The sequence below is a fragment of the Mus caroli genome, unplaced genomic scaffold, assembly GCF_978045245.1.
Source record: "Mus caroli unplaced genomic scaffold, Mus_caroli_1 scaffold_2, whole genome shotgun sequence".
NCBI lineage: Eukaryota > Metazoa > Chordata > Mammalia > Rodentia > Muridae > Mus > Mus caroli.
The window spans coordinates 90,392,693-90,405,320 of NW_028227257.1; the positions used below are offsets into that span (position 1 = coordinate 90,392,693).

At 38.7% G+C, this 12,628-nt stretch overlaps 1 protein-coding gene across 1 annotated transcript; it reads right to left on the bottom strand.

The window, feature by feature from the left end:
- Positions 1 to 11,332: 11,332 nt before the first annotated feature.
- LOC110288191 (olfactory receptor 4X2-like) lies at positions 11,333 to 12,268 on the bottom strand. The gene has a single exon (XM_021154612.2). It carries the CDS (start codon positions 12,260 to 12,262, stop codon positions 11,333 to 11,335), a length of 930 nt encoding a protein of 309 aa, XP_021010271.1. The 5' UTR covers positions 12,263 to 12,268.
- Between the last annotated feature and the right edge of the window lie 360 nt (positions 12,269 to 12,628).

Consider the following 12,628-nt stretch of genomic DNA (forward strand, 5'->3'; position numbering starts at 1 on the left):
TAATCAAAAAGAAAATCTACAGAACAAAGAAAGGATATTAAGAGCAGCAAGGGAAAAGGGTCAGGTAATATACAAAGGCAGAACTATCAGAATCACACTGTAGCTCTCAACATAGACTCTAAAATCTAGAGGGGCCTGAACCTTGGATGCCAACCTAGACTCCTATACCCTGAAAAACTCTCAATCACAATTGATGGAGAAAACAAGATATTTCAAGTCAAATCCAAATTTTAAAAATAACTATCCACAAATCCTGCTCTACAGAGAATACTAGAAGGAAAACTTCAACCCTAGTGCTCTGACCTGCAAGGATAGTTAGCAGGGACCTAGGGCAGGGGAGAGAGAGTGAGAGGGACAAGAAACATGAAGAATGAGAACAAGACAATTTTACTGATCAAGCTCTGAAAAACTTCATTCTGGGATGGCAATATAAGAAAGAGGAGGCTTCAAGGGAGGGGGGAAGAGCCCAGGGGCTCTCTGAAGGTCAGGTAGCAATCTTTAGTTCTTGGAACCAATGGTCACAGTGCACTCTCTACCCACAAATATTCTTTCTGTTATGAGCACGAATGTGCTCTCAGGGCTGTTTATGTAAGCTAGAAATTTTCCACAAGGCCATGGCTGAGGCCATGGCTTCCGGCACTCAAGAATGTTAACTACATCTAAGAAAAAACAGGAAATGAGTAATTCCATACCAGCAAAACAAGAGAAGTCCACACACACCCACACACACACACACCATCAACATCAAAATAATAGGAAATTGCAATTACTGGTCATTACTATCTTTCAACATCCATGGACTCAATTCCCCCATAAAAAGACACAGGCTAGCAGAATGGATGTGAAAATTGAATTCATAATTCTATTGCATACAAGAAACATACCTCAGCAATAAAGACAAATATTACCTCAGGGTAAAGGGTTAGAAAAAAGTTTTCCAAGCAAATCGACTCAAGAAGCAAGCTGGAACAACAGTCTGGGTTGTTTGGGGGGGGGGGAGGTCCCTGTGGGGCCACTTCGGTCAACAATGTTATTAGATATAACATATTCCTTGTATTGGAGGCCTCATTTGGTGATGAGAGATATCCAAGAGGATTTTGAAAAGAGGAAAATGTAATCAGAATATGTTGTAAAGAAAAAAACAATTTTCAATAAAGGAAAATAGAAAATAATCAAGAGCAAAAAAGAATGAAGATTTAAAAATTGTTTGTTTTTTTTTTTAATGAAAAAGAAAACCCAAGTAAACCTAGCAAATGGGTGGTGATATTGATGCTGAATTCTGTCTGACCTTTCTGAATCAATAAACTAAATGACCTTCTTCCAAAAGAGAAAAAAAAAAAGAAAGAAAGAAAGAAAGAAAGAAAGAAAGAAAGAAAGAAAGAAAGAAAGAAAGAAAGAAAGAAAGGAGAAGCAAGCTGGAGTAGCCATTCTAATACCTAATTAAATAAATTTTCAACTAACCTAAATTAATCAAAAGAGGCAGGGAAGGATACTTCATACTCATCAAAGGAAAAAAAATCTATCAAGATGATATCTCAATTCTGCACATCTATGCCCCAAGCACAAGAGCACCCATATTTGTAAAAAAAAAAAAAAAAAAAAAAAAAAAAAAAAAAAATTGCTAAAGCTTAAATCACACGTTGAACCACCCAAATTAATAGTGGGAGACTTCAACACTCCCACTCCAATTGAAAGGTCATCCAGACAAAAACTAAACAGAGAAATAATGAAACTAACAGATATTATAAATATTTCACCCAAACATAGAAGAATACACCTTCTTCTCGGCACCTCATGGATCCTTCTCCAAAACTGACCATATAGTCGGTCACAAAGCAAGCCTCAACAGATACAAGAACATTGGAATCACACCTTGAGACCACCATGCACTAAAGCTGGACTTCAACAACAACAGAAACACTGGAAAGCCTATGCACTCATGGACATTGAACAACTTTCTATTAAATAATCTCTGAGTCAGGGAAGAAGCTAAAGACTTTCTAGAATTCAATGAAAATGAAGGCACAACATACCCAAGTTTATGGGACACAATGGAAGCAGTATTAAGAGGAAAGTTCATAGCATTAAATGGTTCTGTAAAGAAATTAGAAAGTTCTAATACCAGAATTTAAAAGTATACTTGAAAGCTGTAGGAAACAAAAAGGAGCAAGTACATCAAAGAGGAGGACAAGGTAGGAAATAATATCAGTCCTGAAATCAATCAGTTGGAAATTAAGAGAACTAAAAGAACTATACAAAGAATTAACAAAAACAAGAGCTGGGTCTTTGAGAAAATTAACAAGATAGACAAACCCTTAGTCAAACTACTCAAAAGACAAGAGGAATATACCAAAATAAACAAAATCAGAAATGGAAAGGGAGACATAACAACAGACACTGAAGAAATTAAAATAATCTTTAGGTTTTATTTCACATAAATCAGAAAATCTTAAGATATGGATGATTTTCTAGACAGATGCCACTTACCAAAGTTATATCAAGATCAGAAAAATATTTAAACAGCCCTATAACTCCCAAAGAAACAGAAGCAGTCATTAAAAGCCTCCAAACCAAAATGAAAAAAACAAAAGCCAGAAGTTTAGCCCACAATTCTACCAGATTTTCAAAGAACAGCTTATACCAACCGTCCTCAAACCTTTCTACAAAATAGAAACAGAAGGAACACTGCAATATTCATTCTATGAAGCCACAATCACCCTGATATTTAAAGCACACAAAAACTCAACATCAAAAGAAAACTTCAGACCAATTTCTCTTGTGAACACTGATGCAAAAATACTCAATAAAATACTTGCAAACTGAATTCAGGAGCACATCAAAAACATCATACACCATGATCAAATAGGGATACAGGGATGATTCAATATATGAAAATTTGTCAACATACTCTACCATATAAACAAGCTGAAAGAAAAAAAATATGATCATCTCATTAGGTGCTGAAAAAAAGCCTTTGATAAAATCCAATACCCCTTCATGTTAAAACTATTAGACAGATAAGGCATAGAAAGCACATACAGAAACATATTCAAAGCAATGTACAGCAAGCCACTAGCCAACATCAAACTTAATGAAGAGAAACCTAAGGCAATTACATTAAAATTACACAACAAGGCTGCGGATTCTCTCCCTATCTGTTGAATATAGTACTTGAAATTCTAGCCAGAACAATAAGACAACTAAAGGAGATCAAGGGTATACAAATTGGAAAGGGAGAAGTCAAAGGTTTGCTATTTGTGAATGATATGATACTGTACATAAGCAATCCCCAAAATTCTACCAGAGAATTCTTACAGCTGATAAACAGCTTCAGCAAAGTGGCTGAATACCAAATTAACTCAAAGAAACCCTCTTTTATACAAATGACAAATGTACCAAGAAAGAAATTATGGAAACAACACTCTGTACAATAGCCATGAATAATATAAAATATCTTGGTGTAAGTCTAACCAAGCAAGTGAAAGATCTCCATGACAAGAACTTCAAGTCCCTGAAGAAAGAAACTGAAGAAGATATCAGAAAATTGAAAGATCTCCCATGCTCATGGATAGCTAGGATTATCATAGTGAAAATGGTTAACTTATCAAAAGCAATCTACAAATTCAATGTGATACCCATCAAAATTTCAGTACAATTTTTCACAGTACTTTAAAGAGCAATTCTCAAATTCATATGGAAAACAAAAATGCAGGATAATAAAAATAATCCTAAACAATAAAAGCACTTCTGGAGGAATCACCATCCCTGTCTTCAAGCTGTACTAAAAGCAATTGTGATAAAAATTGCATGGTACTGGTACAGAAACAAACATTTTGATCAATGGAATCAAATCAAAGAACCAGAAATAAACCTACACACCTATGGACACTTGATTTTGACAAAGAAGCCAAAGCCCTACAATGGAAAAAAGGAAAGCATCATTAACAAACGATGCTGGTCTAAGTGAATGTCTAGATGTAGAAGAATGAAAATAAATCCACATTTGTCACCCTGCACAAAACTCAAATCTATGTAGATCAAGGACCTCAACTTAAAGTCAGATACACTAAATTTCATAGAAGAGAAAGTGGGAAGTACCCTTGAATCATTGGTACAGGAGACAATTTCCCGAACAGAACACCTATAGCTCAGGTTCTAAGATCAACAATTGATAAATGGGACCTCATGAAACTAAACTGGGTGGGAGGGGGTCAGGGAGGGGAATGGGGGCTGGGTTCAGGATCATGTGTGGGGAGGGACAGGAGTGATGGCCAGATGGCCAAGAGAATGAATGTAAATCTGCAACTGTAGGGTGTGGAGATGTGCGGGCCATCTCTAGTCAGAGAAAGAGACCTGGGATTAGGGAGGCACCCAAGAATCAATAGGGATGATCTTAGCTGTGGCTCACAGCATTGGAGATATGGAACCTGAAGAGGCCTCATCCTGTAGCAAGGAATCCTAGTGGAGCATTAGGGACAGCAACACACCCACAAACCTTTTGACCCAAAATTTATCCTGTCCTCAAGAAATGCAGGGACATGGGATGTAGCAGAGACATAGGGAATGGTCAATCAATAACCAGCCCAACGAGGGACCCATCCCATGGGCAAGAACCAGTGTCTGGTACTATTAATGATACTCTCTTATGCTTGCAGAAAGGAGTCTAGCATGACTGTCCTCTGAGAGGCTCCACCCAGCAGCTGACTCAGATAGATACAGACACCCACAACATCTACCACAGTGGATGTAGCTTGGGGACTCTTATGGAAGAATAGGAAGAAAGATTGAGGGCCCTGAAGGGGATAGGGATTACTCAGGAAGCCCAACAGAACCAACTAACCTAGACCTTTGGAGCTTTCAGAGTCTGAATCACCAACCATAGAACATACACAGGCTGGACTTAGGCCTCCCATACATGTATAGAGATATGCAGATGGCTTTCATGTGAGTCCCGAACAACTGGAACAAGGGCTATCCCAAAAGCTGTTGCTTGTAAGTGTGATATGTTCTTCTAGCTGGGCTGTATTTTCTGGCCTCAGTGGGACAGGATGCACTTAGCCTTGCAGAGACTTGAATGTGCCAGGGTGGGGGGGTGTACAGGAGACCTCTACCCACTCAGAGAAGAGAAGGAGGGGGAGATGGGGAAAAGATTGTGGGAAGAAGTGACTGATAGGAGAGCAGGCTGTAAAGTGAATTGTAACCTTCCCTCCCCAGCCTGAGACCTGTTTGCTCAGGTCTCAGTGTTAGAGAGCATCAGGGTGGAGCTTGCCACCCTATCGTCCTGCCACTCCTACTGCCACTGCCTGCCAACTAGCTGTTCCGGAGCTATCACTTGTTCACCTGCAACTTTACTCCAAGATGATTTGGCGGGAATCGGGCCCCTTCCTCTGCTTCATAACTGAGTGTCGGATCTAGTAAAATTGAACCTTGATCAGACTGTCTTGGTTTCGTCTCTCTCTCATGCCGCCTGGCCCACCTCTTCTCTTCCAGGTTTCCAAGATGCCTTTCCAGACTAGAACCCAGACATGTGAGCCACTAGTCGGACACAACAGTGAATATATCAATCAATCAATAAATAAGAAAATACGTTGCATCTCCAAATATTGGATTGGACTTTTTTAAATATAACTTTTATGTTTTGATGTTTCTTGAGTGGTTAGTTGTTGTTATCAAGATATATTACATAAGCCGAAACTTTAATTTTTATTAAAATCCATCCAGATAATTATGCAAATCCATTGCAGTCATGTTCCTGCCTGCTCTACTTTATGATACTCAGAACCAGATACTCAGAAATTGCTATAATTTACTAAATGCATGCATACTAAAATCTTTGAAAACTTCCACAAGTGTCCTTTTATCTCAACTACTTCAATGAGTAATTCCTAAATGCAAAGATGCTTCCTAAGATGAATGGTATCATTTTCCAAGATGGCAAACCAACATTTAGGGAGTTCCACTCTTTCATCTGGAGAGAGCTGATCCAGGAGCACATATCTCCTTTAGTTGTCGTCATTAGTTCATTAACGGAAAAAACCTGTTTGGTTTTTCTTTTTTGTTGACAGCATGTTTGTTCGTCTACTTATTTATTTTTATTGAAGATATATTTTTTCATGGAAAAAGACCTACAAAGCTCAACCCTGGAATCATCATTAGAAATTCATTTCTTTGCTGTCCAAAAGTAGAAATTTAAATGCATTCATTCTGAGGCTGGGGTCCGTAAGTGGGAACCTAGAGGGAGCACTGGGAACACAGTTGACTGCCAAGAGAGAGAAGAAGCTGCAGGAAACATAGAAGTTGGAGAGAGAGATGAGGAAGATTGGGGGAGAGACCAGGACTTGAAGGGAAGGGACACCAAAAGGACAACAGAAACAAAGACTATAAGCTTTACATAGATAGGATGCTTCCATCAAAGGAGCAAAGAAAGGATTGCAGAGAGAAATTGCACACTTCATCTGCAACTTCTCAATTCTTCATTTATATGAGTACACAGTAGCTGTCAGACACACCAGAAGAGGGCATCACATACCATTGCAGGTGGTTGTGAGCCACCATGTGGTTGCTGGGAATTGAACTCAGGACCTCTGGAAGAGCACTGAGTGCTCTTAACCTCTGAGCCATCTCTCCAGCCCCGTAACTTCTCAATTCTTGGTACATCCATTGGCAGTTTATAGCAGTACCAACCAGGTGAGTTTTGTGGTTTTCTAATACACAAAAATAATTTTTTCCTTGGAAACTGTAATACAAGCTGAATTTCACTGTTGATTCCTCTGGTATGTAAGATGGTATGTAAGCTGTAACTCTCACTACATTCTTACTCTCAAACAAAACCATACACTTCCTAATGCCACAAATATATGTGAGTACTAGATTTTTCTCAAAAAGGGATGTCAAAGAGGACAATTGGGAGGGTCTAACATAAAATTTCAGCTTTGTTTAGAAAGTAATAGTGTAAATACTTGAACAAGATAAACCTAACAATATACTTCACCACCCCCGTCAAATTTTGCATGTAGTTCTAAACATAAGCAGGATTACATAGCACATTGTCACTTTCTTCTAATGACAGAAAGTTGGTCGTACACACAATTCTCCACATTATACATGACATGTTCACTTAAGCAGCTGCAGAGACACAGCAGAAACTTCCTAATGAATAATCTTCTTTCTTTTTTTTTTTTGGTATTTATTTCATTTACATTTCCAATGCTATACCAAAAGTCCCTCACCCCCTCCCCCACCCACTACCACTTCTTGGCTCTGGTGTTCCCCTGTACTGAGGCAGATAATGTTTGCACGACCAATGGGCCTCTCTTTCCACTGATGGCCCACTAGGCCATCTTCTGCTACATATGCAGCTAGAGACACAAGCTCTGGGGGGTACTGGTTAGTTCATATTTTTGTTCCACCAATAGGGTTGCAGATCCCTTCAGCTCCTTGGTTACTTTCTCTAGCTCCTCCATTGGGAGCCCTGTGATCCATCCAATAACTGACTGTGAGCATCCACTTCTGTGCTTGCTAGGCCCCGGCATAGTCTCACAAGAGACAGCTCTATCTGGATCCTTTCAGCAAAATCTTGCTAGTGTATGCAATGGTGTCAGCTTTTGGAGGCTGATTATGGGATGGATCCCTGGATATGGCAGTCTCTCAATGGTCCATCCTTTCGTTTCAGCTCCAAACTGTGTCTCTGTAGCTCCTTCCATGGGTGTTTTGTTCCCAATTCTAAGAAGGGGCAAAGTGACCACACTTTGGTCTTTGTTCTTCTTGAGTTTCATGTGTTTAGCAAATTGTATCTTATATCTTGGGTATTCTAAGTTTCTGGGCTAATATCTACTTATCAGTGGTACATATTGTGTGAGTTTTTTTGTGATTGGGTTACCTCACTCAGGATGATGCCCTCCAGGTCCATCCATTTGGCTAGGAATTTCATAAATTCATTCTTTTTAATAGCTGAGTAGTACTCCATTGTGTAAATGTACCACATTTTCTGTATCCATTCCTCTGTTGAGGGGCATCTGTGTTCTTTCCAGCTTCTGGCTATTATAAATAAGGCTTCTATGAACATAGTGGAGCATGTGTCCTTTTTACTGGTTGGAACATCTTCTGGATATAATGCCCAGGAGAGGTATTTCGGGATCCTCAGGTAGTACTATGTCCAATTTTCTGAGGAACCGTCAGACTGATTTCCAGAGTGGTTGTACAAGCTTGAAATCCCAGAAATGAATCCACACACCTATGTTCACTTGATCTTTGACAAGGGAGCAAAATCCATCCAGTGGAAAAAAGACAGCATTTTCAACAAATGGTGCTGGCACAACTGGCTGTTATCATGTAGAAGAATGCGAATTGATCCATTCCTATCTCCTTGTACTAAGGTCAAATCTAAGTGGATTAAGGAACTCCACATAAAACCAGAGACACTGAAACTTACTGAGGAGAAAGTAGGGAAAAGCCTCGAAGATATGGGTACAGGGGAAAAGTTCCTGAATAGAATAGCAATGGCTTGTGCTGTAAGATCGAGAATCGACAAATAGGACCTCATAAAAATGCAAAGCTTCTGCAAGTCTAAAGACACCGTCAATAAGACAAAAGGCCACCAACAGATTGGGAAAGGATCTTTACCTATCCTAAAGCAGATAGGGGACTAATATCCAATATATAGAAAGAACTCAAGAAGGTGTACTCCAGAAAATCAAATAACCCCATTAAAAAATGGGGCTCAGAGCTAAACAAAAAATTCTTACCTGAGGAATACCGAATGGCAGAGAAGCACCTGAAAAAATGTCCAACATCCTTAATCATCAGGGAAATGCAACTCAAAACAACCCTGAGATTCCACCTCACACCAGTCAGAATGGCTAAGATCAAAAACCCAGGTGACAGCAGATGCTGGCGAGGATGTGGAGAAAGAGGAACACTCCTCCATTGTTGGTGGAATAATCTTCTTTCTAAATGAACAGTTTAAATAGAAATGTCAGCTTTAGGCATTTTGTTGAAGGAATGTACAAAGGAACCGCAAACCTCCCACATGTTATTTCATGAAGAACCCTAAACAGGTTTTCCACAGTCAGCCCTTACCTAAAGCTGAATCTTATTGTGATCTTCCAAGGAACAAACATCCTTAACGGTGGTCATGCATTGTAATCACCTGCAAATCATACAAGAAACAATTCTGTGTGTTCACCTTATAAAGGTACTTATAATTCTTCTGGTTGAGGGACATTTGAATTTCAGGCTATAAAATGTTATCCAAGATTTATATGGTAACAGTTATCCTCTAGTGGTCTAACATGGAGTTTTAGGGATGTGGTCTTACATATGCATACTATAGTGACAACTATCTATCAGTCATTTAAACAAATTATGTTTTATTTTGTGTTTATATAAAAAAGAATTTTCATTTTTCTCACATAATATGTCATTATAATAGTTTCTCTTCCCTCTACTCTTCCCAGTTCCTCCCTACCTTCTCTCCCATCCAGATTCACCCATCTTCAGTCTCTCATTTAAAAAAGTTGTTTTCTAAGGGATTTTAAGAAAATAAAACAAAAACTAACACACTGGAATAGGAAAAAACAATAAAATAGAAATAAATTAGGTCATTAAAAGACAAAAGAAACAGATATAGATGCAGAGATTTGTACACTTAGGTATCCCATAAAAACATTAAACTGAAATCCTTCAAATATATGGGAAAAACTGTAGCATCAAATGAAAGAATATGTGTGTGTGTGTGTGTGTGTAAAATTAAAGATAAGATTTTTTCTTAAAAAAGAAAATTGTTGGCACAACATTATGAGAGAAGAAAACTCCAAAGATGCCACTGACTTTTTCTGTTTTTGTTTTTGTTTTTTTGGTTGGTATCTACTGCTTGGCATGCAGCCAATCCTTAGGAGCACTTTGAAGGGGAAACAATTCTTCAATCTTCCTTACTCTTCATACTTTCATATAGTGAATGCCAGTAATGTTGCAGAACATCTTTCAGTTCTATTTTTCAAGCTATTAAACAATTATATTTAGGTATGATTCGGTTATATGTCTTGGTAAGAAGAGCACAGTAGTGTTATGTGTCTCTGGAGCACATCATATGAGGATTTGAGTGCCATTAATTTATCTCAGTACTAGTGATGGTAACTTTGGACATTTGGAGACGAGGTGGTTAAGAAGGTGCTTGTTTCCTTTTATAATTAACAAGCATCTGTCATGATACAGTGTGATAGCTCATTAACTTATTTATTTCTCAGCCAAAATAAATAAATTGCTGAGGACCAGCCTCAGTTGTTTCGAGGGTAGGGTATGAGAGGATTGGATCAGTGCACAATCAGAGTTTTAGGCAAGAACGCATGTGAAGGCTGACAGGTCACTCATTGCTGTTCTGAAGATGAACTTGGATACAGCTTTCGGGTTCTCTCTTTCTCTCTGTCCCTCTTTCTGTTTCTATCTCTGTCTCTCTCTTTCTTTCGTTCTCTGAGTTCACCTCTGTCTTTTATTGGTCACAGACTTCCTTGTTATGCAATAATACACAATCAAAAGCCTTTTTATTATTTTCCTCAAGGCCATTATTCCCCCCCCCCAAAAAAAAAAACCCATGTAACAATGTCATCAACAAGCACAATGCACACATAAAGTCACAGTTCAGTGTCAGTAAAAGCAAGTTATATATTAGCCTTTAACTCTCAGAGAAACCTCAACATCACAGGTCAGAGCCAGTTGCTTCTCTAGTAATGCCCTTGAACCCTTTTCTAGAATGTTTTTTTTCTACCAGAATAGTATTGGAGGATAAATATGGCCCAGAAAAAGGCAAAACAGATAAGCATGCAGAAAAGAGCAGCACCATCTGCATACTAGAAAGTGAAACATGCATTACTCAGGTTGATGGTGCTCCTGTAGGCAAAACTGTGCAGTACAGCTGTGTTCACAGCCATGTCACACCTAACAATAAACAAACAAACAAACAAATAAATATTCTGTTAAATTAAGTATATGTTTCTATTAAAAGTGTACCTGTAAAACAAATTGTTCAAATTAAATCTATGGAGCAAAAATGTTTCTGCCTCATGTCATAAAAGTACTATAGAAAGTAAATTTAAACCAAAATAAATATGGTCTAATATTCTGTGGCAAATATTTGCTACAGTATTATGGATAGTGGCAAGGATGCAAACAATCTAAACTACCTCATTTTGTAACAATATGTTAATAGCAGGACTTAATTTATAAGTGTCTTAAGATATTTATCAGCTATAATAATGCTAAATGAGCAGTCCTCTCCCTCAGTGCCCATCAGTTTGGACTCAGCACCATTCCAAACCCAATAGCCAATATCGAGACTCTATTTCTCATCTACTTTCATTGTCCTGAACCATAGACTCTTCATGGTTTTCTTCACTTCTGCATTTCTCAGGGAGTAGATGAGAGGATTGAGCAGGGGAGTTATCACTGTGTAGAACACAGCTATCATCTTGTCTACAGGTAGGGTATCAGAAGGCCTCAAATAGATGAAGACACATGGACCAAAGAACAATATAACCACAGTGACATGGGATCCACAGGTGGACAGAGCTTTGCGCCGTCCTTCAGCACTCTGAGTTCTTAGATGGAACAAGATGACCACATAGGATGCTAAAAGGACCACAAAGCTGATCACAGACAGTGTTCCCGCATTGGCAACAATCAGTAGGCCAATAAGGAAGGTGTCTGAGCAGGCAAGTTTAAGCAAAGGAAGCAAGTCACAGAAATAATGATCGATGATATTGGGGCCACAGAAGGGCAAAGGAAAGATGAGAAGTATTTGGGCAAAGGAATGCACGAAGCCTCCTATCCATGCTGTTCCTACGAGGACTGCACACACATTTCGGTTCATAATGCTGGTGTAGTGCAGGGGCTTGCAGATGGCCACATAGCGGTCATAGGCCATCACTGTGAGCAGGAAAATCTCAGCGCCACCAAAGAAGTGCATGAAGAAAAGCTGTGTCATGCAGCCCCATACAGATATGGATTTCTTTTCAGATAGGAGATCCAAGATGAGTTTAGGAGCTGTTGTGGAGGAGTAGCAGATCTCCACAAAGGAGAGGTAGCCAAGAAAGAAGTACATGGGGGATTTAAGACTTCTGCTGGCTACTACAGTGACTACCATGAGAAGATTCCCAAGCACAATGGCCATGTACAAGAGCAGAAATATTACAAAGCAAACTATCTCCACCTCTTTGTTAGAAGAGAGTCCCAGAAAAATGAACTCAGTCACATTGTGTATGTCAGCCATGAGGAAGCTAGTTGGGTGGTATGATCTGAAATAATAAAAAAGATTTCATGAAATAGGTAATTTAAATACAATCTTTTGCAGAAAACCTTGATCCATGTATTAAAAGATAAGGAGTTAATAATTAAAATAAGAGCATTCCAAAAAGACATAGAAAATGTGAGTGCACTCTGTATGGCTTTAGTTGTTCATAAAGTAACTAAATGTAAAGCAGAAGAGAAAGAATACCCCTGATATATGGAGGGGCGTTAGGGAGTTTGAACTTTACCTACAATTAATGAGGAGTCATCAAGAATGTCTTAGCCTGTGACCATGCTTGTAGAGAGTAGAGTCAAAGAGGGCTGACCAACAATAAACTCAATAAATCCA